Source organism: Ptychodera flava, chromosome 21 (assembly GCF_041260155.1).
Source record: "Ptychodera flava strain L36383 chromosome 21, AS_Pfla_20210202, whole genome shotgun sequence".
Classification (NCBI taxonomy): domain Eukaryota; kingdom Metazoa; phylum Hemichordata; class Enteropneusta; family Ptychoderidae; genus Ptychodera; species Ptychodera flava.
This window is the reverse complement of record NC_091948.1, coordinates 9,640,790-9,666,398: the sequence shown is the minus strand read 5'-3', so window position 1 is coordinate 9,666,398 and position 25,609 is coordinate 9,640,790. Positions and strand designations below refer to the sequence as shown.

Here is a 25,609-nt window from a genome sequence, read left to right as displayed (position 1 = left end):
TCAGATCACAGTTATCGTATGTGCACGGACTTTAGGAAGGTCAACACTTTAACAAAGACAGACACTTTCCCAATCCCGAGGATTGATGACTGCATCGACCCGAGTGGGAAAAGCCAAGTATGTGACGAAATGACCGACGAAGGGAAGCCAAGTATGTGACGAAATTTGACCTACTGAAGGGATTTTGGCAAGTCCCTCTGACGGATCGTGCTCGTGAAATATCCGCCTTTGTTACACCAGACGGATTGTTCCAGTACAAGGTGATGCCATTCGGAATGAAGAACTCTCCGGCAACGTTCCAACGGATGATCAACGACGTCATATCCGGGCTAGACGGATGTGCAGCTTACGTTGACGACGTCGTCCTGTAAGTGACACTGGGAGGAACACATCAAGCTCATGCGGAAGTTCTTTGAGAGACTGAGTAAAGCAATGTTGACTGTCAACCTTGCCAAATCTGAGTTTGGCTGGGCGAGGGTGACTTACCTCGGACACACTGTAGGACAGGGTGAGGTAAAACCTGTTGATGCCAAAATCAGTGCCATTTCAAGTTTTCCCATACCAAACTGCAAACGACAACTGATGCGCTTTCTCGGTATGGCTGGTTACTACAGAAAATTCTGTCCAAATTTCTCCACAATTACTGAGCCTTTGACTAACTTACTTAAAAAGAAAGTAAAGTTTGTTTGGTCAGAGCAATGCCAACAGGCATTGATACACTTAAAGCCATACTGCAAAGTGCCCCAGTGTTGTCTGCACCAGATTTCACTTTGCCATTCAAATTAGCTGTAGATGCTAGTGATACGGCTGCTGGTGCTGTTTTATTGCAAGAGGATAGTCATGGTGTAGATCATCCTGTTTGCTATTTTTCACGCAAATTTAACAAATCCCAGAGAAACTACTCTACAATTGAAAAAGAGTGTTTATCTTTGATATTAGCTTTACAGCATTTTGAAGTTTATGTTACTTCTTCAAATCAGCCAATAGTGGTTTATATTGATCACAACCCTCTTGTTTTTCTGCAGAAATTTAAAGGCAAAAATCAGAGATTGCTAAGATGGAGTTTAATGTTACAGGAGTTTAATCTTGACATTAGACATATCAAAGGCAGAGACAATTTAATTGCAGACTGTCTCCTCTCGTATTTAGAGTTTATTGTTGTTCACTTTCAAGAAATTTTACTTTAGAGTAAAACAAATTTTGAGTACTTAAATCCTTTTCAAGATTACATTTGTAAAAGAAAGATTTTTCTTTGAAAAATTTTCTTTTTTGAAGAGGGGGTGTGTTATGTAGGTCATTTCCCCCACACTCATCATGACCTGAGTTCAATTAGTCTAGAACATTCTCAAGGTCACTGCCCTTGATGACCTCACAACCTTGAATTCAATTAGTCATGTTTGGAATGTTCTGGAAAGTTGATTAGTTGTGTAAGGAGATAATTTTAGAACAGTAATTAGCATGTCAATAAAAGTTCTAGATTGTTCTTATATGCCTTTATAAAAGGGACGTGCACAGCTCCCAGTCAGACTTTTGGGATCGTGTCTCTTGTGTGTTACTAAACTCCAGCAGTAGTCATTCTCAAGACTTTTCAAGACCTTCACTGCCAACGCTGGATTTATACTGTGGACTTTGTGCAGCTTCAAGCCTGCAAGGACTGTTCATTCATCCAACTGACTGTTACAACTCTGAGACTGGAGCTTTGCCGTCCCAGCTGAGATAAGTAGTCTGTACACTTTTAAAGCTTGTACTCTATCCCTGACTTAGCAATTAGTTTTATTTTCGTAATAAATTTTGTTTAAACGTTAACTGCTGAGTTCACCCTTTTGTTCGTTTTCTCTGCACGTAACAAGATGATGGGTTAAAAATTGCGATAACCATACAAGGTTTGTCGTTGCAGTATTTAAAGATATATCAAGTTTTAATGCTTGCTTCAAACTGTAAATATTTTATATCAATTATTTGGCAATTACTCTGGAGTGAACTTGAAAAATACAGGGCCGTTTATCTCTTGAAGGATTTTTTTATCTTTTCCGTGAAAATGATCCAAGAGGTGTAGGGCTTTAAAAAATCCGTACACGAGAGAGGTTTGAAAGCCTTCATAAAAGTGCATCATGGGGACTGAATGTCTCAGGGTCTCGTAACATTTTTGTTCCAATAAGTCTTGTAAATAATTTGGTTTCGGTGGAAGCGATAACTTGAGATTTTAGTGTCGGAACCATGAACTTCAAGGTTGAGTGAGCGGGTTATGTACGTGACAACGCAGGCAGAGGTTTCAAAAGTGTACACTCCTAACAACCAAGGGCGACTATTATCTTGTATAACACTGATACAGAAGGACTCTAGATTCTGTAGGCTAACAAAAAATGTTTCACGTTCTTGACATTTGGAAAACAGGATGCAATAGTGGGATTAAACCGGAATATCCGTTAAACAAGGACACTCCCCAACTTGCCTTGCCTCCAGCAAAATATTTTCCGGTTGATATTAGGGTTTTCTGTTTTTCGATTTCCTTTTACATGACTTTTTTTCCCTAATCACTTTCATTGACAACCACTCTTGCTGTAACAGTTGTTTTTGTTTAACTGACTACAAAGTACTTCCTCCTTATGTTTTTGTAGAAGGACGTGGTGAGAGTCAGCTGAAATAGACGCCATTGATTTTAGTTACCGGTATACCAGATTCCAGCTGAGGGACTGTTGTTATACAACATTGTTAATCATTTAGGCGATGAATTTAGTTGTTTGGAAATGCTGAATATACTGAATATTTTAATCATGCATATATCAAAGTGATTTGTGCACCGACTCAAAACAAAAAACATTTTCAATGGCATTTTTGTCTTCCTTTGTCACAATCATAGGGGAATTTTGTTTGTAATATATCATATTTTATTTAAAGCATAGCATTATCAGTAATTTATTGAATAGTTTATCACAATGAGGTTATTTTTTTTCATAAAGAAAAAAGTCCTTGTAGAAATTTTCATCTGAATAATCATCATCTGTCCACTCTGTCCAACCCTTTCATGCAAGAACTATGGTATGGTCCATCTATTAGCTATGGTACTGTAGGGTCTGTACAACAGAATATAGGAAGAAAGGGGCCCACGACAATTAAACCACTATGAGATGGGAAAAATGATGAGAAAAAGATTCAGGAATGATTAAGGAATCACAAATTACTGTCCAGTAAAGTAAAATCATTCATATGATTTCATAAATCCAATCAACTTTTAATTTCAGAGGAATGAATCGCAAACATCTAGCTCATATTAGTACTGACGTCAAATATGATTTCCTTCAATCAGTTACTATAACGTTTGAATTTCTTAGGTTTCACAAGTAGCTATATTCTGAAGTCCAATCATAAAAAAAGTCAATGTACACAGTTTGGAGTATAAGCATCACTGATATCTTCTCGAGTGTTTGTGGTTATCAAAATGACTGTGTCTCACCTGTCCCGTCTCCATGATCATCAAATTAATGCTATTTGTGGAGACTGTGAGGTTGACGTTTGCACCACCAAACTGTATATTTGGAGCAGCACCCAAAATCTTGCTCACTGCTTTATTGACCTGCAAAGCAAAGCAAAGCAAAGTAACAATGCAAACGCTTGTAAAATCTACTCGTTGTATTTTGATAATTTCAATGATAATTCACCTCACCTCAGCGTTGCTCAGTTCCAGTGTCTCTGAATTTGGTCAAAGGTCAAAATTAAGTGTTATGAGCAAGGTCAAAGGTCAGGAATTGGTGAACAGCAGAGGTGTTCATATTTTTCTACCATGCCAAACAATGATAATTTCCTAGGATATCAACTGGATTGTGCATGGACCATAGAACCAAAGAGCAATTCTATTGTGGTTGTTTCTTTGGCTCAACACTGACTGAAAGTACAACTTTTTGGTGGTGGCGGTCACAATCAAGGGACCGGGGAAAGGCACCAAAATGTATTTTGAACAATCTCTGTGACATACTGCCATCTTTCAGAAAGGCATGAAGCTTCAGAAATAACTGATACAGTTGAGTGCGTGTTTGTGATAGGGGAACTGTCAACTCAGAAAGACAAAAGAATGTTATAAAAACACTGTGTAAATTCAAAACTTCCAATTGTTTTATCATTCTATATACTGGAAATGCCAAGTTGAAATCTCTTTTATTCAGCAGATGGCAAATGTGATGAGTGTTATGTCAATTTTGGCAATATTTCAATAATTTATTCAGACTTATTTGCAGAAAAGTTAAGTTCTTATATTGCTGTAGTCTACCTCACAAAATGACAGTTCACCTCAATGGAATTTCTGCTGGTATATGCACACAACATCTAATACACCATAGACCTTTAAAGGTATACAGTCACCTGTAATCTAAATATGCCCATATATGGTCAAAGGGGCGTTCCTTGGTATTCAAAATGCCCATGTGAGGGCGCTGTTTTAAAAAGCGGCCACCCACTTAAAATCTGTGATTGATTAGATTTTCTCTTTCCATGGTAACTGTGGCAAAATTGGAACAGGTGACAGTATACCTTTAGGAAAAAGATTTTCTCAAGGGTCTATAAAGCACACTGACTGTTTGTGGACTGATGTCACTCTGTGATTGGCATACGCAACATTTACACCTCCTATACAATGGGTTTGCCCAAAATGTAAAAACAACTGGTATGGCAACACTTTCTACAACCATAGTAGAAATTACAGATCAAAACCTTCAATCTTGTATTACCTACACTTCAGTAACCATACCGTCTGTCTCTATAGCAACAGTCATGGGTATCGATACAAAAAGCACGCTGAAATCAGCAAATGTGTTTGCCATTCACAACAAATTTCGATTTCCTCTCACCTTCCTCTTTTTGTTGATATTTTTGAAACCGGATGCTTCGCACACTCTGTGAATTGCTTCTCTGTGGTAAAAAAAAGAAAACATTCCTTAGTCTCTTCAATGACTTTTGAAAAGAAGAGAAAATGCTGCCGACTGACAATGGAAAAAGATGAAGTTTCTAAACTCTCTATCAATAGATGACCTCAGAGAATCGATTTGCTGATATTAACCATTCTAAGTTTTTGAAGGTCATGTAGTCAGCTCTCTAATCGGCATTTTCTAAGCTTGTTGTCTTACTCTGATTTGGTAAGCTTAAAGTCTATAAGCTTTGATGAAATCCAAGCAGGTACCATAAGACAACGGCAGATAAAATCTTCCATTTGCACTCGTTCTCTCCCTTTGTAATCATCACTGCAGACATAAAACCGGTAATATCAAGTTTCTCTTCACAAATCACAGGAGCTAAGCTTACTCAGGTTTTTAGGATTTTTGAATGTAAATTCGGGTTTCTGATACCCTGTTTTGCCACAGGGACAATTTCAAGATTAGCACAATTTGACTTTTCGAAGATTAATCCTTCAGATCCTGGAACAAATTCAATACGCTTGGATCAGATGTCCCCTGACAAGCCCAGGAAGAGTGAGATCATCGTGTTTCTAAAGTCAACGCTTACTTTTCAAGATGTTTAGGGAAACATGAGGTTTTGAATTATGAAGATAATATACATTATCATACAGCTTTCAAGAAATCATTGTCACTATCTTCTCACACAGAGAATTTTCTTATCAATTATTGATACAATACGGGTAGAGGATAGACATTTGGACTCAAATTTTTACTATGTTTTGCTGGCTTGTTGCTTGTTCCTACTGATTTGGAAGCCTTTGAGTAAGTGAATTTTAAACATCTTGTGTTTGTGAAAGTCAGAAAACTTCAACTCTTACATGTAATCCCAACTGAGTTGAATGGACAGCAGATATTTTAAGGAATTTGTTTCTTTAATCTCAACCTTTGCTTGGTGGCCATTTCCTTCTTTGTTATGAAAAAGAATGGTTTAAAGTTTCCATCTGGAAAGAATGATCAAAAGTTTTTAATTTTCTGTTTCAAGGGACATATTACCGTATTAATGTGTTGTGAATCATACAAATTTAAGGTAGAACGCTCCCCGGGGACAGATAGTCTGACTCTCAAATTTCTACAATTCTTTTCTGATCTACCACTTGTGAGAGCTCATTTTAAAGCTCTCGCAGAAAGAAAAACTTTTACCGTTTTAGTTTTTTGAAATCCAAAATTTATTTTTTGCCCAATAGAGTTGACACAGGGATGGCGGCCATTTTGAATTGCAAACATTGCAAAATGTTGGATAATTTGTTTCGCCAGTTCCAAACTTTGCACGGTGGCCCCTGATTTTCATTATTGATTTGGTAAGAGAATGGTTGAAAGTTTAATTTAGGAAAGTTTGAGCAAAAGTTTCAGTCTTTCAATTTCAAGGCGCATACTACCTTAACACTTCATTCAAAGCATCTAGAGAATACATTTGTTTCATATGTCTCTACTGTTGCTTGCAATGAGCAGTTGTCGTGAAAAATGACTATTTTCAATCTTTTTAAGTCAGGCAGTATTAAATATAGTCCAACAAAGGAGTAGAGAGGGATTCATTCATCTGTACTAAGTTGAGAAGTTTAAACACGAATGAAAACAGGATAGTGCTCTAACCCACATTTGAAGACTCAAAATACGTGAGGGGCATATGTTTGGGATGATTGTTCGGCCAACTTAACTGTTCACTGTGATTGTAGTTTTTCACCGCAGCCGCAGTTTGATTTGATTTTGTGTTGGTATAAGGTAGGCAATTGTGTTGTTGTGTGAAATGAAACATGCTGAATTATTGGCCACATTGGATCTGTATGCTTGTGTACAAATAACATTGAGGTGCAGTCATGCAAATGCAATGCCAGGAAATGGTTGAATGTGAATTGTGGCAAAAAATTCAGCATGTTTAACTTTGGGACTGCGATAATCAAAACACAAAACTCACTATGCTTGACCTCAAATCCCTCCCCTATAAAAAAGATGGAAGTGCAAAAGTCCGACCATGAAATTACAATTTGAACTGCCCCTGAACACTATAAACTGCTGAAATAGGTTGTCAGAAGTTTACACTGCCGACAGGTTTTTGAATAACAAGCATAACAAAACAAATTTGATTGAGTATCCTGCATTTACACCATTTCCATTCCATAACCATGGCCCTGGGGAACCATGGCATACACTTTATGCAAAATTTGTGCAAGATGATTTAAAGTGAGCTACACCCTTCCCCTTGAATGTAATGAGTTTCACTTGTCATACATGTGTTTTAATTATCCACAGTCTGTCAAAGACAACACAACAACAACACACTACTTTCTCACTTAGTTACGATGAGTAGTTACATCAATATTTCAAAAATATTCACTGATGACACTTTGTCCTAATTATTTTTGGATGTTTTTTGTTAACATTACCGTATTTTGCCTCTAACACAAAGTAAGTTTTTTTTTTCAATGTAATATACCTGTACAATACAACCATAAATAATATGGCAACAAAGAATTTTGTTCCTAATTTTATGCTGTATGGTAGTTCTACAATAGAATTTAAAAATCCAACAAGTATTCCCATGTACTCATGTTCTTGCAAGAATTTGTCAAAATCTTTTGTGGACTGGTTCAAAATACAATATACTGCTTTGCTACAACAGATATTACTAGATGTGTGATTTTTTTTATTTCTGTTCCAATTCAAAATTTTTTGTCAGCAGTGGTACTTATTTTAGATGTGACTGAAATAAAGAATTGATGATCAAAACTGACTGAATTATGATCTGAATTTGTCTTCAGTAGTTTCAAAACAGCCAATGAAGATGTCTTTAAGTAGCATTGTCTTTTTTCGTTATTTTGAAATATGTATTAGACATCTTATTTATTTCAATGCCAACTGTCCATATTTCTCTGCAATAATGAGTCGAAATGACAAAATTGAAGCACAACCATCAGAATTTGATATTTCAAAAAAATTTCTAATTCTGACTGAATGTGCTCTGAAGGTTGTTGTTGGTCCGACTGATACTGTTCTAGAGATTCACTCAGCGAGGAGTCAGCTACTACACGGCAGTATGCCCTAGGTTCACAAATTTTTGAACATGTCCAAACTCCCTAGCTCAGTTTAAAAGAGTGCCAGTGATAAATGTTTGATCTTTGCAACTGAAATTCACCACCCAATCAAAATTGCAAACTTCTTTGAAAACATGACCAGTTTTGTCGTCAATTTTGTATGAACCCGGACATAACTGCAAGGTCAAATACTGAGCTTCAGTATCGAAATAACATGTTTAAATGATGTTACAAATAGACATTGCTACTTTCAAGACAACAAGAGGTTGTATGGCAAAGAACAGAGTAATGCTACTGTGGTTGGAAGTTTAAATCCCAAAGTATACCGACCTGAATCCTTTAATCAATGGTGTAATAAATTTACTGTGCATATTTTCAAAAATAACACGTGTAAGTGCTCATAAATAACATTACCAAAGCATTTAATCGGCCGTGATGCATATGCATTGACAAAAAAAATGTGTTGCAGGCGGTGAGTGTATTTGCCGTGAGTCAATAATGCAGAGCATGGAAACTCTAAGTCAGCATGTGCAGGTATACATACAGTTTGCCTGTGAGAAGCAGAAGGCGTGCACAAAACTTTCATACATACTGTGTGACTTTGCCTTTAGTATCAAAATCCAAATGTTTCATTGACTGCCTTACCAGCACACAACCAACGTACTAGTCAAGGAGGGAAAAAAAAGAGAGAAAAATAGGAAAAAAATGGGACATGGCACAAGACATAGTACATGAGAAAAACAGGTGGTACAGTCGGTGAGAAAAAAGTGTCGGAGTGACACACACACAGAGCTATTGCCCAGGCAAAGCAGTGCGGATGATGAAAAGCTTGATGTAGACGAGGCACGGTTACACTGCAGTGTCATTGTACTGAGTACGTACTTGGTAACTTGGCCACGAACATCAAATTCTAACGTCCTCATTGACTGCTTCACTTCAAGGCATCCCACATACTGTGTAGGAGAAGAAATTTTTTTAAGAAAAGACAAATGAAAATAGCTTAAAAACGCATGGATATTTTCAAATTTTTTGTAATTACATGTACCATCTATCACGAATCAAAGATGGTAGATTTTTTGAAATTCTACACAATCATGATGAGGGTGGTGATTGTACTACCATTTTAAGTACAATTTCTCATCAAATAAAATATTTAAATTTCTTCACAGTTTCCTCTATAGAAGCAATATTTTTTTAAAATATATAAATCAAGCTTTTGCTAAGACTTCTATGTTATGGATCTCATAGCAAACACAGACTGATGAAAAATTTGTTTTCCTGACATACATTTGTATACTGATGTAACGGGAAATAAAGCAAGAAATAAATAGATAAATGAGTAAACAAATAAATAAATAAATAAATAAATAAATATATTCATGAATTAAAATAGTGACAAAATCTGAACAACTGGCAAGATAAAAACATCACAATGTAAGAAATGGCACATCAGATACATGATACATCTCACATCTCACCAAGACATCCTGGAACATTGTTATGAACTTATTCATTTTTCAATGGTTGCCGTCTGAGCCAACATACGATGTACATTTGAATGGATGCATTTGGTGACAAAATCGCTGTCAAATGAAAACAACACATGTACATTTGCATTGATTATTGCACATGATGCGTACAATTTCAGTTATTTTATCGCTCGGTTATTAAACTGGTGATTTTTAAATTTTTATAACAGTCAGTAGAGTGAAAGACTATAATAAGAAATAAATGGAACACAACGTCATTGAAAGTCAACAAAATCGAGAAAACTTATGAATCCCATTTCAACAATTTCCGTATTAAAGTCAAACAGGTTATTATCTAATGTACAAGAGTTGTATCTCAGTCAATAGATTGGTCTGACGAAGAATATTGAACCAAAAAGATAAGACAGAATACACTTCCCCTGGCTGATTTGAATAAAAAAAATGTACAGATCTAGTATAAGCTACGTGTTGCCATGATTTATGCATTATGGGACTCTTATGGATTACAAACTGTACCACTGAATACCTAATATGCCCTGGGGCATACAGAAATACCAATTTCCTACGTGAGGTTTCCGTATAATCTATTTTAGATTATCTGTTTTTATATTTCAAAGACTGGCAAGGAAATTTGGTTCCTCTAATACTGTTGCTTATCTACACAACGGAAAATAAATGGTGAAATTTTTCTTATAAAATGGTGAATTTTCATTCTGAATAAATACTGCTGCACAGTATTATGTCCAAATCCTGGTTATTCTAGCATGCTTGTATTTTGAATTTTGGTGACACTAATTTTCAGAAGTGCATTTTTATCAATTTTATCACCTGTTGTTGAGAATCTTTCCAGCTTATGTATAGACTTTACAGATTTTAGACTATATTACCTGGTAACTTTCAAATCTTTTTTTTGGTAAAATGTTCTGTGTATCAACTATACTTTCTTATTACCGCATGTGACATGATGAAATATAATCTTTCTCGATAAACGGAAAGTGTGACACATTTGTTTTCACTGACAAGTACAGTCATGTAAAGGCCAAACATTTCTTTGTCAAAAATACAAGTCTTAGACTAATGCAAAAATTGAAACAATATTTAAAAGTTACGGTTATTTAGGCACTGTTTTTGTTTTTTTCTCTCAGATAACCATATCTGCCAAAAGCTTGATATTATTTATCATTGTCCCAATCTATTTTGAAACAAGTCATCGTTGATGACACAGTCCCCACTTGTTAATGGGTACTTTGATTACAGGTCCTCAGAGAGGATAGAGTCCTCTTCATTAGGTCTGTGATAAAAATACTTTTGAATAAATTCGCTTGATACATGTCTGAGTTGTAGTTCAAGACATGAAAAAATCGTAATAAAATTGCCACACGGTGGCCATATTGGATCGTATCCCAAACAAATCAATGTGCATATGTATGACATAGGTGAATGTCCTTGTACCAACTTGGATTAAAATCGGTTGAGATATGCCTGAGTTATGGCTTTGTACATGAAAAAATCATAACAAAATGGCCGCACAGCAGCCATATTGGATTGTATCACAAAACAAATTAAGGTGCATATATATGACATTGGTCAATGTCCTTGTACCAACTTTGAATAAATTCGCTTGATACATGTCTGAGTTATGGTTCTGGACATGAAAAAAATCATAACAAAATGGCCGCACAGCAGCCATATTGGATTGTATCACAAAACAAATTAACAGTCCGGGTTATGTCCATAGAGAGGATATTACGATTGACCAATCAGCGAACCTGCCGCCGCCAACGTCACGAATAATTAACCATGCAAACCTGGGCTCGTACATTGCAACGAGTTTTGGAAGTTTTCGGCTGATTTCGCCCTTTATTTTTAGCACTGGGTTATTTTTAGATGTAGACGTTACGCACAATGTTTAGTACGGTCGAGATGGTGACCGACACAAGTGGTTGGTACATTGTAAATTACTTATTTGGATGAATTTCCTGGCCGGGTGCGGCTCCTAGAAATCAGCATTTGACCCTTGTAAATCTACAGTAAGTTTATTTGTCGCCAAATATCGCCTATTTTGGTCGAATTTCAATTTAACCTTGCCATCTGCAGTATAGAGAATGTTTCAAGCTTTTCAAAGATGGGTCAACTGTTTTTGTCGGTCATCGGAGCACGATGGAGCACGATTTTTTCGATCACCATGCATTTCCCGGTACGATTGACCCTTCGCTCAGAAAACGCGCGCCGGATCAATCGCCGAGAAGTTAACCAAAAGCTGGAAAAGAGAACGAAAAACGTCCAATAACTCTTTGTCGAACATGGTCAAGGGTAAAGAAACTCAGAAAACTATTCCTGAAGAAATCTTACAATTTTTAACACGCTAAAACGTCGCCAATCGACTGGAGCTAAGATACTTCCGGGTAGCCAACAGTCTCACTCGATCGGTGGATCTGTCAGGTCATATCGCGATCTGAACAAAGTGAACCAACGTAACCTTTGACCCATGTTACATATACAGTACGTGATTGGTTATTGCCTTAATTTCATTACACATACGGTACGCCATTGGCTCTTCCCTACTATCCTCTATATGGACATAACCCGGACTGATTAAGGTGCATATATATGACATTGGTCAATGTCCTTGTACCAACTTTGAATAAATTCGCTTGATACATGTCTGAGTTATGGTTCTGGACATGAAAAAACGTAATAAAATGGCCACACAGCAGCCATATTGGATTGTATCACAAAACAAATAAGGTGCATATATGGGGGGGTTTTCATATTTCCTGTCTCCTTAACCCTTTTCCTGCCAAGTCGGTGAAAATCCGCTTGAAATTCGGTGTAGCCAGAATCTAAGCACTGGTGACCGTTATTCTCCTAACCCGGTGGAAATGGGGCCCTTTTTGGGTACCCCCTTTCCTGCCAAGTCGACGGCACTACGTTTTGCTATCCCTGTGCGTTTAGGGGTCATCCGAGGAGAGGTTTTCTGACAAGGAACGCCTTTTCCCCTCGAAATGGGTTCGCAGGGAGTCGATAGACAGGGAAAGGTGCAGAAACCTGTCCGCCAGTCCCCCACACCCGAGGGGGGCTGGGTTTTTTTTTTACCGCTTTTTAGCGGACTTGGCAGGATAGCATGGTGACGTTTTCTGGCGGAGTTGGACGTACTTGGCTGCCTGGCACTATAGAGATTGCTGCCGAACTTGACCAACTCGGCAATGCTAATCTAGAAGGCTACCTCTTGCAAACGACTTGGCAGATGGTGCCGATGGTGCGAGACGAAAGTCACTTATTCAGTTGTGCATGACTGAAAATGAGAACGTATTTTTGACGGGACGGCTCGACTTGTTCCTCCGATGGAACGGATATGAACGACTCGGAAATACCATTACAAACTGGTGTCCGACGTACTAAGCTGGGCTTCAGCTCTGCAAGTTCAAGCCAGGCAACGTCCTTCACCGCCTTGGCTGTGCCATTCAATGGACGTAGCTTTGGATTTTTTATTTATTCCATCGTCCGAAGTATTGGCTCTGGTTTGCAGGCAAACGTATCCTCTTGCCGACGCATTGGTAACTACGTACGCTGTTTGCGTACAGAGAATTCAAAAGGTGACATAAGGTCAATATGCTGTACGGGGATACCGCCTGCATTTAGCAGGGACTGCTTTTGTTATGCAAACCAGCTAGCAGTACAATATGGCTGCCAGGCATGTGGACACGTCGATGGCTAGAACAATGGAAGCATATTGCGTTGCACCCGTGCATCGCAAAAGTGAACTGAAGACTTGGGTGTAGTGACTGGTTATCACTGGTTAGCTGCAGCCCAAGCCATGTCGGTACAAACCCGTACCTGACTGAGGACCACTCGATTAAGTCAGTAATGAACGGTAACACTCGTAAACCAACTCCCAACTGAGCTGGCTAAACTACGTGGAGCTGTGCTTCAATGGCTCAGCCATGTCGTTAATACAACGGCAAAAACGTAGTTTTTGTGCTACACTGCCAAGTCGTTGAAGGTACGTATTCAATTGACCCTACCCTGGGGAAACAGGACAGGTTTGCCGGTGCTGCTGCACCCCTAGCACGACCCTCAGGGTCTCTGACTAACAGACGAGTGAGGTGATGTTTGTGCCTAGCGGACGTGGGTAATACTGAAGGAATTTATTTCCGAAAAAATAAACATGAAACGGCAATAAAATGACGCACTCCCAGGGGCAAACAAAGCCGGTGACCTCAATTTTTTTCTGCAGTAACCCTTGAGCTCCTTCCCTGTCTACGGGCATGTAGAAATTATCGAAGTCTAACACGTATAAGTACAGCTAAAACAACCCTGAAAATGGGCGATTTCTGCCAAAATGCCTGGCAGGATAACATGCAGGAGAGCCAATCTTTTGCAGGCACATATTATGGGGCGGTTTCTACTGACTTGGCAAAATAACGGACAAGGGCGCTCGGCAGGAAAAGGTTAATGTAAATTATGTCTCCCTCTGTAGAACATGTTGAAGGCATCCTGGAACAGGCAAGTATTTGCATGTAGCCATCATCATGGGACTATTCACTTTTTGACAGCAATAACGGAAACATATGACAGAAACGTTGCAAAATCGCTATCTTGCAGACTTTACATGGGAGTATCAGCAAATCAAAATTCATAACACACTAATCACGTATTCTGATACTGTACAACTTTCAATGCTGAACAGTGGTGTGACAACTTGTTGAAGTTATCTAAACACGGGGGAATAAACAGTGACTACTTTATTAGCTACTATAGACTATAGTCTATAGAAGCTATTGGGATGGGTATCCGTCCGGCGTCCGTCGTCAGTCTGTATGTATGTATGTATGTATGTATGTATGTATGTATGTATGTCCGTTTGTGAGGCGTCCTGCCACTCAAATATCTTGAGAACCGCAGTCCTTACTGATTTGATATTTGTTGTGTAGATGAAAAATATGATTTTAAGGAAAGGTTTTTGTTAATTTTTTGATATTGTTGAAAATATGCAAATTAGCGCCAAAAAAGGCATTTTTGGTAAAAAATCTTCTTCTTCATAACCGCTGGTCAGACAGCTTTGTTATTTGGTATACAAGTCCCTAGGGATAACCCAACTTAGATTTGTTCAAATTGTGATGAAATATGTAAATCTGTATTTTTAAGGAATTTTTTTGTCATTTTTGGTCAAAACTTTATTTCATCAAAACCGCTCGTCTGACAGCTTTGACATTTGGTATACAGGTTCCTACAGATGAACTAAATATGATATATTGAATATATGATGAAATCTGCAATTTTGTATTTTTGGTGCAATTTTTGCCATTTTTGGTCAAAAAATGTGTTTCTCAAAAACTACTTGTCTGATGCCTTTGATATTTGGTATACAGATTCCTAGGGGTTGTCTTAGTGTGATATATTGAAATTTGATGAAATCTTCAATTTTTGTATTTTTGGGTCAATTTTTGCCATTTTTGGTCAAAATATTTGTTTCTCAAAAGTTACTCATCTGATAGCTTTGATATTTGGTATACAGGTTCCTAGGCTTTATCTTAATGTAATATATTGAAATTATGATGAAATCTTCAATTTTGTATTTTTGCAGCTAATTTTGCCATTTTTGGTCAGGCCATCCTGAAATGAGCTATCAAAGATATCCACCTTCTTCATCAATACATGTGTCACAAAAAGTTATTCTCTACATAACACAGCAGAGCTCTGTCGACTGTTGGGTCGCTTGTTTTTTCAAACCGCTGGTCAGACAGCTTTAATATTTGGTTTACAGGTCCCTAGGATGACCTTAGTGAGATAATTTCATACAGTCAGGAAATACTTAATTTTTTATCCATGTCTATAGTAGCTTCAGGGACTTTGGCCCTACTTTTTAATATGATGTCATCTGAATGGATAATATTTACTCTTATTTGTACAGTGATCGCAGTTCCTAGATGTCAAAATCTGAAATTTGTCAATGAAACAAAAGTATTCAGTTCTTAGTAAACACTGATAAATTTACACATTATCCATGGACTGGCTACCGTCCTACACAAATATTTCAAATTACCAAATGTAATAAAATATGTATTGTCTGGATAAGTTCCTGATGACAGAATAGGAAGAGGCGGAAAAGACATGCCAGATCAAGGAAAGCTACTTCAGTCATTAGTATAAGGTTACATGCACTAAACCACAAAAGAGGAAAATAAGATTTCAATTCATGATTAAGTTTCTAATTTTATCACTTTATCACCTAGCACAAATCCTTTCTTCTCCTTCTGATATCCTTGTGAGTTTTCATGAGGTTACAAACTTGTTATGAAGAAATGGAGCCTTGTGTATTATTGGGTTCATATAGTAGCATCAGAAAATATAAGACAGAGCAACAAGGGGAAATCACAAACTGTTGATGAATACCAGGCAGGCACTGTACTGATTTCTTTGGGTGTCTATAGTTGTCCATACCATTTTTACTGTAATTCAATACCTTCCTACTTAGTCAGTTGAACCACTACCAAAATGAATGCCAAATCAGTATACTCAACCGTGAATGACATAAAAAAACACACAAAGTTATGCCTGTCCCACAACTTCATCCATTTGAAATCACCGTCAAACGCACCAACTTTGCCCCTTACATTAATACAACATCCTTGCAGCCATTTCGCATATGCTAAAATCACTCTTTCCCTGCCAAAATTAGGGCGAAGATTATTGTAGGATCGGAACTTCTTAAAACCCTGAGTAATCTCACAATAGTTGTTAGGCCAAAAAAAAAAAGGTTTGTTCCTGGTCATTAACATGTGACAAAAATGATGCGGCAACGCAGCTTTTTTTTCAATTTTTTTTAAATTTTTGGTGGACTTTGATACATTTTCCCCTTTTTTCCATAGGGGCAAATGAAAATCAGGAAAAAAAAAAAGAGTTGACGCACACACTCTGAAGTGATGCAGGCGGTGACCAGAAACAAATCAATTTTTTTTTTTGCCTTACGTATAACATTAGGAACAACTCCTACACCATGTAGCTACTGTGAAATAAATGCCATCTGTTAACTCTATTACTTTCACTACCTGACTTTGACAACATCTGCAGAATATCACACCAGGCTTTTGTAATCACATCCTGGATTATGAGGCGATGGCAATAAAATGATTTGTAGCTTTAAAAAAATGTTGTAACATTATCCAAATTCCAAATATGACATCACCTTTCAGTTCTATGCCAAGTCTACTGACACTTCCTGAGGCAAAACAAAAGCCAGCAAAAATCTCTCATGAGGTTTCAAAGTACAGTCCTTACATACTGTTCTTAAGATTCCCATGTGATGAAAACACAAACAAATAGTAAATATAGTGCAGAGTATTTTTTTCACCAATGCCATAATTTTCTTTGGTCAGTGTCCCCATTGTCATTACTATATCAGAAAGTACATTCTGTTGATATACATCATGACATAGAAAATACATCAAAATGAATACAGGCAGCTTTGGTAACATCAAAAGACACATCACTGCGTGAGAATTATAAATCTATCACAGACATCTTTGATTTTTATAACATTACTCAAGCCTTTTATCTTTCCACAATTGCTGATTTCCTGTTACAGAATGTGATCAGTTATCTGGCAGCCTGCAACTGTAGCTTGTATCTTTGTTCTATCTACACGTGCCCTAGACAAAGACATGTTCCAGTTCAACAAACCCAGGATGTTCAGGACTCCTTATGAATCACTGATCTCTCTCCATACCACTGCATCTTTCAGGGTCTGTTGCATTTTGTGTGATGACAATCAATCTTTAATCGGCTTTTTATATTGCCAATATGAGAGACTGACTTTATCTTGTCTAACGGATTTCTCCCAACATGATTTGACCCCTTAAGTAAGTGATAAGAAACACATTTTCATGATGAACGACTGTAATCTCTACACATATGGAAACACTATTTTCAAAGTAGTGAACTAAACATATAAAAAAACAAAACCATATTCATAATACTGTAACAATTCATAATATTGTAAAGAAAAAAGTACTGTGATGACTGTCTGTCCAAATCTTTCCAAGATCAAGTAAACTGCCCAGTGATATCATTGGGTATTAAAGAACACCGTGCATGCATCTCAGAAGCTAAATATTGTACTTGGCTTAATTTCTAACTGAATAATTTTCCACACCTGATGTCATGCCTGTTCTATTTTCTAGCTTGCCATACAAATATGACACTACAACGTTTCAAACTATATAGACATCCCCATTTGAATCAAAATTGTTTTTATGTATTTACCACGGATACGCTAAGTCTTAAGGGGGCAGGTGGGATATAAGGAGCAAGATGGCAGCCACGGTCCTTATGAAAGAAAAGATGCCTCCGACCAGACAAGGGGAGAGAGTTCTAGAAAATCTAGACTTTTAAGATTGTTTCTATAAATGTCAAAAAAACAATGTTGTTGTAATTATAAATACATCAACGCTCGATTACAGTGCTTAGCTTTGGAATCTGACATGTTTTATACCTACTTTTCATAAATTTTGTTTTTCAAAGTTAGATGAGCAACTGCTCAGATTTCAAAAATCACTATCAATGAAACGGTTATGTAAACCACAGCATCAATCTCCATGTGTGTATTAATTCTAATCTGAGTTGGTTTTTTGAACAGATCCAATGCTAAGCTCATTTCTGCCTATGCTAAGTGTTCCACTATCGTAGTAGCTGTTACGTCCATGCTATGACCAAATGATGCAGTGTCATAGAAATTATGCATAAAGACAATATTTTTTATGCCACCTAAAATTGCTATATTCTTTCATGTCGATCCAGTGTCATGATTACATTCATGTGAATATGTGCGGAGAAAAGGATTGATCAAGGTTGGGCAAGCTGACATGTATAACTAAACCACTTGCTGCAAATGAATCTTGAAAGATTTCAACATTAAGGTAGTGAGTACACACCTGAAAATTGAAAGCTTAAAGTTTTGCTCATACTTCACACGAGGAAACCTTAAACTCATAGTTTTCATATTCAAAATTAAATATCCAGGGTCACCATACAAATGTCAAGATTAGAGTAAACAAATTAACTTCACCCTATCGACATATGAAATTCAAAATGGCCGCCAACCCTTTGTTAACTCTATGGGGAAAAAATTACCTTAAATTTTGATCTTCTTGGAGGCAAGATAGTGATTACTTAATTTACTCCACAGATTTCAAAATTAGTCCATACAAGCAGTAGAATGTATTGTTAAGTCTGAGCATTCGGGCAACGGCCCCGAGGTGCATTCTACCTTAAAATTAATAAACACAAGTAATTGTAAGAAGTATCATAAATCTCATAACTGTTGTATAACCAAAAGCCTCATGGCATGCAATCAGAACATTTCACTCCCGGAGAATTCTCTCACTCTTGGACATCAATTTCATATCAGTGAGATTTACAATGACCTTTTCCAACACATCAACATTGATTCATTGATACAGTGGCTATGTTTGGGATATATCTGCCGGCAAATGGGAGCAGGACAATAAATCTGGTCGATGAGACTTTTGATATCAGGGCTGGAGGGTGGTGTAATTATCATAGAACTCCAATAAGCCTTGAAAATTACATTTTGATCATTTCAACCTCGTAAACTTGCACAGATAGTCCTGTTCACCTACTGATGCTATCAGTCCAGGTTTTCACACAACTACCAATCCATGCTACATGTTTCGTATTCCTTTAGATGCATTTTGCTTTTTAATATGGTAGTATGCTTTCTAACTCACAAACTCTTGAAATTTAGGGGCACCGTTACAGAAGGGGTACTTGCAATACATTGCAGTTAGTGCTGCCATTATGGACAACAGTGCTTTTATCTATGGCAAGTATGACATCATCAATGTACTCTGTCCAGGACAAGTATGACATCATCAGTACTCTGCTTTGTCTGTGGCAGGTAAATGACATCATCACTGTGCTCTGTCTATGGCGAGTATGACATCATCAGTACTGTGTTTTGTCTACGACAAGTATTACATCATCAGTTTGCGGCATTACCAATGGTGCCAATTTAGGAATTTCTGAAAATATCTTTGTATCAGTCCAATAACCGGTATGTGTTGAAAGTGAAATTTTCCTTCATCAGTGAAAATATTTTTGAATGCTGGAACGTCAATTTAGCATAAAAAGATCACTACTGTGCAATTTTGAACACGGTCTTTCCTCAAAAATATTCCCACTTTCTGTACGTGACACCTGGTTAGCATTGCCTTTTTTAACGTACAACTGATAAGACAGTATTGTTTTCAAAAAATTTCAGTTCATAGGCTAACCCTTGCAAGATAACATGCCGGTTAAGTGGAGGTATATTAAACTTATCTGAAAGAGCACTTGGAGTGTAAAAGTATTGAAATTTCTGTATTGCTATAAGGTGCTGTGAGAGTGGTCCGTTTTTTTCTACCTCATTTAAATGAAAAGTATCAACAGGTGGTTCAGAAGAAAAGGCCAGTTACGGTACAATGAGGTCAAAAATACACAAGTGTAATGTTTGGGTACGTTGTAAACAGCAGATCCAGTTCAATGTACTTAAATTATAATTTGTAGGCATTCATTCCAGGGTATCCACAACAACCTCCAACACCAAGTCTAATCCTGAAATGGACCCAGTCAGTCAGTCAATGGCATCTGACAACTTCTTCCTGTTGAATCTGGCAAAGTCTAGGTGAGAGGTTCCATTCAAATTTCCAAAGAAACAGCAAGAAGCATTCCTGACTTATAATTCTTTAATCTCTGTTAAATATTATATGAGAATGGACAATTTTTTCGAAAAATGTTTAAAGTGATATCCTGATATACTGCTGCAGACTGTGAGTTATGCATTAAATGAAATATTGTTTTATTCCATCTGGAGATGAGAGTGCACATAATATGATAAACTTTGTTGGGCTTTCCACATGGCTTTGTTTAGTTCTGTTTTGTTTTGCTCAGGTATTAAAGCCTGGGTCTGAATGAAAAATGCAGAGTCAGCTTCAATTACCTCAATACTGTGACAAGAATTCCTAATGTCAAAAAAAACTGAGTGAGAATGATTATACAAAATCCCCAAGAAAGTGTTATCAGGCAAGGAAGGGCTCTCAATAAATGCAGCTAGCAAGGATATATATCACATCTCACGTTGCTGCAGGTCGTAAGAATCCACTTCCATAGCTTTCAAAATCGCCTGTCATGAGATCACAGTCGATCTATACAAAATATGGATACAAATTGTACAGTCACTATCAAGCTATTATAAAAGTGACAGAACTCTGCTTCTACGTTTCCCGATAAAAGGTTTACAAAATTTTACAGCAGTCAATCATTGTGCTACATCCATATTATTGTGCTGATAAGCCTGCCTATCTTATAATTGGAAAACGTTCATGGAAATTTAAGCAGTGTGACCATAGATATTTTACATGATCAGTATCGACAGAGTTATCTGTTGTCACTTAAGACGTACCGTTTTATTTTTTAATGTGTTTGAAAAGGGTTTGATGTCTTTACAAATGTTATATTATAGGAGTTATATGAAGAAAAGCAGTATATGGTCCGGTAACATGCTGTATTTTCATGGCAAGTGTAAAATGGCTCAACACATTTGCGTTGTTTTAGGCCTTTTGCAACGCTATTAACATTGCAGGCACCCTCCTTAACGCAATTACAACACCTGTGAGTGAGTGTACAGGATGTTTGCTTTCAGTTGAATATTGTTTGCGTTTAATTTGTTTTTTTATTTATTGTCTGTGAGGAATAGCAAAGACTCCTTTCATAAATCATAAGGACACGATTTTATGATCGTTGCATGAGGATGCCTGAGGAGATTCTGTGAATAATAAAGCAGTGTGTATATGATGTCATGTATACAGATAAATCCATAATGAATACGTGGCATACAAGCACAGTCAGATGCTTCGTGGCCACACCATCAATTTTCACTCTCAAAAGGAGACTGGTTAAACATTATTAGTTAGGGCACCCACCCACATAAGCTCAAGTAACCCTGGCTCTTCATTTTTTGACTGGTTTGATAGTGAAGTCCTTAACATGCAAATGGACAATTTCACCATCAGCATTGTATTTATTTCCCTGCGAACCAAAATTAAATACATTATAATTTGACATGTCCTGAATGAGAAATGCAATTATGAAGTGTGTTGAGTGTACGAAAAGGTTCAACAAACCTTAAACTTTACAAGGAAAAAAATTAACCAAGCAAGCTTGGCAGAATCCTAATCATTATAAATCATTTTAACACTTATTTTACTATTATAGTGAGTGATAAGGTATAACATTGAAAGCGACTACATTCAATAGATTTGGTCAGCAATGATGTGTATTTTATGAGATACTGTAAAACAGCCATGCTTCACTTTGGTGCGGCCAGCACAATTTATGTCTACAATGCCGTACATACATACTCATGAGACAGCTTCTACTTTTAGGGTATACGACATTTGACAAAAAAATTCTACTGCTCTATTTATATTTGAATATTACTTGGAGTTTTGTGGAATTTCCCATCTAACATGGCATATACTATATGAGATTCTAAAATTCTCACCATCTAGAAGGTGTTACAGTTTGTCACTGTAGCTGACAATGTCCAAATACAAATAAATAGAATTTGACTGGCACAGTCCTTGTTTCTGGAATGTGGCTGATCTACCGGTATGTTATGAAATACTTTTTATTAAAATTAATGATGAACAAAAATTGACACGTTTTGATTATGCTCGATATTAGTTTGAAATTAAACCTCCCTAAACTAGACACTTACGTTTATAGCTGTGCCAGCAGCCACTGCTGTTTGTATGGTTACAGCTCTGATTAATGAGAGAAATTACGTTGCAGCTTTCTTTACTTAGGTTTTACAGTAGGAGGGAGTGCAAACATTTTATTTACCACTCTTTCAATATTAGTTCTGGGATCTGCCTGACATAACTGACCCTTTAAATCACAGAAAATGTAAAAATATAATGCCCCAAGGTGGTGACTACTGATAGGTCCATAATACAACAACATCTTGAAATCTGCACTCTAACTCTGAAATAGCCTATAAAATTGAAATAATGCTGACAGCAGAAAACCTTCTAAAAATCTGTCATTTTCAAAGGTGGGTTTTACACTAGGAACAAACAAGCTGTTTTAACCTTGAAGGTCATTAAATATCTGACAAAAACATCCACATAAAATAACTGACATAAACAGTATCCTTCTATCCTTCAAAATCATATACGTCAAACAGAGAATATGTGGGAGTGAAAAAAAAATCAAAAGTGCCTAGGGGTGGTGAGTATTAAAGAATCAACCAAACAAGAAATTAAACCTTTCTTTCCCTTGAGGATCTAATGACACTAGTCCACACCTACCTATCCTGGCATTGAGAGTTGAAATGCCGATATGAAATCTGAACATATGCAGCTGTTGGCTCTCAAGTACTGTCAAACAAACTAAATGATATGCTTCCGCTAATCAACGGGCTCACAGAAAACCAACTGCGACACTGATTACAGCCACATGTTACTTTGACATTTGGAATAATGACTCTGCATCCCACAAGAGTTGAGCGATGGCCTATCAATAGAGCTTTGGCCACATCTCTAGCTACAACACCTAACAGCCTTTATCACCAGGCAAAACATCTATACCTCATTAGAGTAATTCATTTCTGCAAGTTTCACAGGAAAAGACTAATTGACTGTGTGTATGTGTGCATGCACGCAGGCATGTGTTCATGTATGTATATGTACAATATAAAAGTGCCTGTATGTATAAATGCCTGTATGAATATGTATGTATGTACGTACGTACGTATGTATGTATGTATGTATGTATGTATCTACCTATGTATGTATGTACGTACGTACGTATGTATGTATGTATGTATGTATGTATCTACCTACGTACGTATGTATGTACATATGAATGTCGTACGTGCATACGTATTGTATGTATGTATTTATGTATGTACCGGTATGTATGTATGTATGTCTATGTCTGTATGTACGTACGTATGTATGAATAAATATATATATGAACATATGCGTGTGTGTGTGTGTGTGTGTGCGTGTGTGTGTGATGATGGCGATGTAAACTGCATGAAACTAAATTAACATGAGTTTCAGTCTCTACTTGAATTTACAGTGTTATATTGCTCTCTGTCTATGTATTGAGTGAATGTACAAACACATTTCAGCAGTCAAGTCTCTCCAGATAAATATTTCATCATCGCGTCTGAATGAGTATCATTATACATGCGCATGTCTACTTTCCATTTCATCTCTGTGGTCATTTATCATGCGCCATGGTGATGTCTTTGGGATGAACCAGTAAAGCTAACAGACCGAAAATCAGGAAACGAAACAAGGTCTCCTGTTGATTTCAGAGAAGTTGAATGAAAAAGTTGGATATTGAGACCAAACAAGCACCCAGCAACTTGACATTCCACAGTGTCAAGTTATGCCACGTATAAGATTATGATTTTCTGACACTGTGATCAAACCCACGCTTCAAAGCTAAACTTTCACATCTGTATCCGATTTCGACTGACCAGTCAACTGTCTGTGTTCACAGCAGCACAACCTGTTCTACACGAAATTCAACGCAAAAAGCGTGATATGTGTTTGTTGACCAAATAACGAGCGGCGGAAGTTGGCCTGGTCGCTGTACAGTCATACTGGGTTGGGATGACAATAAAATCAAAACACACAGTCAGTATTCTGGGTTCAGTAAATCCATCAGAGATGTGACTCTACCAGGACCACCAACTACATAAAATAAATGCATCATCATAAACCAAGCCTTGTATCCATAGTACCAGTACTCTTGTTTTAGTTTCTGACAAAGCAGCAAACATTCATCATTTTCCCCCCTGGTCTATCAACATACATGTAGACAAAGTGCAATACATGGTATACAAGCAAAATAAACCATGTTGTTTGACCTTGTGCTGAAGAATTTTCTCACCCATGCTCCTGATCAAGATTACGTTTCTTTAGAGAGACTTTATTTCCAGCACACACTGATGTAGAGTGTGATTATTTTAGTTTCTTTGAACTGATACTCTGCTGCTATTCATAGCATGGCTATTTTGTTTACTCAGAGGGCTTTTAGTTGGCCTGAAGTCAAGTAAACGCGACCAGTGAAAGTATGCCGATATGAGAAGATGGATAACTGAACATCATTAACATGTCACATTTTCAGCTTTATTGAGCTTCCATCCAATAACTACATCAGTTCACTACTTCCTCCAGTGATGTTCTATTGTTCGACCTGCTTTCTTCTCGACCCAATGGCTATACCCGACCTACATGTAAGGTCAGAGGTTAAAGGTTAACGAGTCAGAGGCAGAGAGTGGGTAGCTTGACTTGTGCACTTTATCCTGGCCTGTTATCCCTGGGAGCAGCCACACACATCCTGTGTACAATTAAAACTTAATGAAGGTTCTCAATCCTAGCTTGCAGGATGTAATCCGCATTTTAAAGTCTAGTAAATTGTATCATCCGGAAGAAGGAAAAGAGACTGGATAACATGGAAAGCCCACCTGATGGAGATGATAATCTTGCAAATTGCTGTGGGATTGGGATCTTGTACACACTTTTAATCCTCTTGCGTGTTTAGACTCCCAAAAAGTGACAACTTACACATCTGGGAGATTATGGTAATTCTTGATGCAAATACTTCCCTCTCAATTTTGATGCCAGAAACAAATTAGTTTTCCATTCAAGATTTTTTCAATAGCCGATATGATGAATTAAATCAACTTCTAACATACGTCTTTCTCACTGTCATAAAATTTTCTATTGAACATGGACTAAAAAAATTCAAAATGTAAGTTAGGCGTTTTGTCTAACTATACAATTTTGAAGCATGATAAAATGAAGAGACAACTCATTTCTAGCTTTTCTCTAGTTTGCCATAGCTATAATAGTTAACATCACTCGTCATTTAACGGGAAATGGTTGGTCAAGTGAATGAGGAGCTGGCAAGAAGCAGGGGTGAAAGACAGGATTCAGTTGTTTTTATTCTTGCAGTATATATGTAATGTTTAATGTTGTTGTGGATAACTGAATTTAGTCTGGTCTGGAATTCACTAGTCAACAGTATAACTTTAGATATTGCACACAATGTATTGTGTTTGAAA

The 25,609-nt window shown here is 37.1% G+C and overlaps 1 protein-coding gene across 11 annotated transcripts in view; it reads right to left on the bottom strand.

The window, feature by feature from the left end:
- Positions 1-25,609, bottom strand: part of LOC139121341 (SHC-transforming protein 1-like) — a 102,700-nt gene that overhangs the window by 27,397 nt on the left and 49,694 nt on the right. For 8 of the 11 annotated variants that reach the window (XM_070686156.1, XM_070686152.1, XM_070686155.1 and 5 more), the window contains 3 exons: positions 8,858-8,928; positions 4,842-4,902; positions 3,455-3,574 (listed from right to left, as the gene is read on the bottom strand). In XM_070686156.1, the coding sequence (XP_070542257.1) occupies positions 3,455-3,574; positions 4,842-4,902; positions 8,858-8,928 (252 nt within the window). Of the gene's footprint in view, positions 1-3,454; positions 3,575-4,841; positions 4,903-8,567; positions 8,639-8,857; positions 8,929-25,609 lie in introns of all 11 variants that reach the window. The other 3 variants (XM_070686151.1, XM_070686154.1, XM_070686158.1) reach the window with 1 other exon arrangement.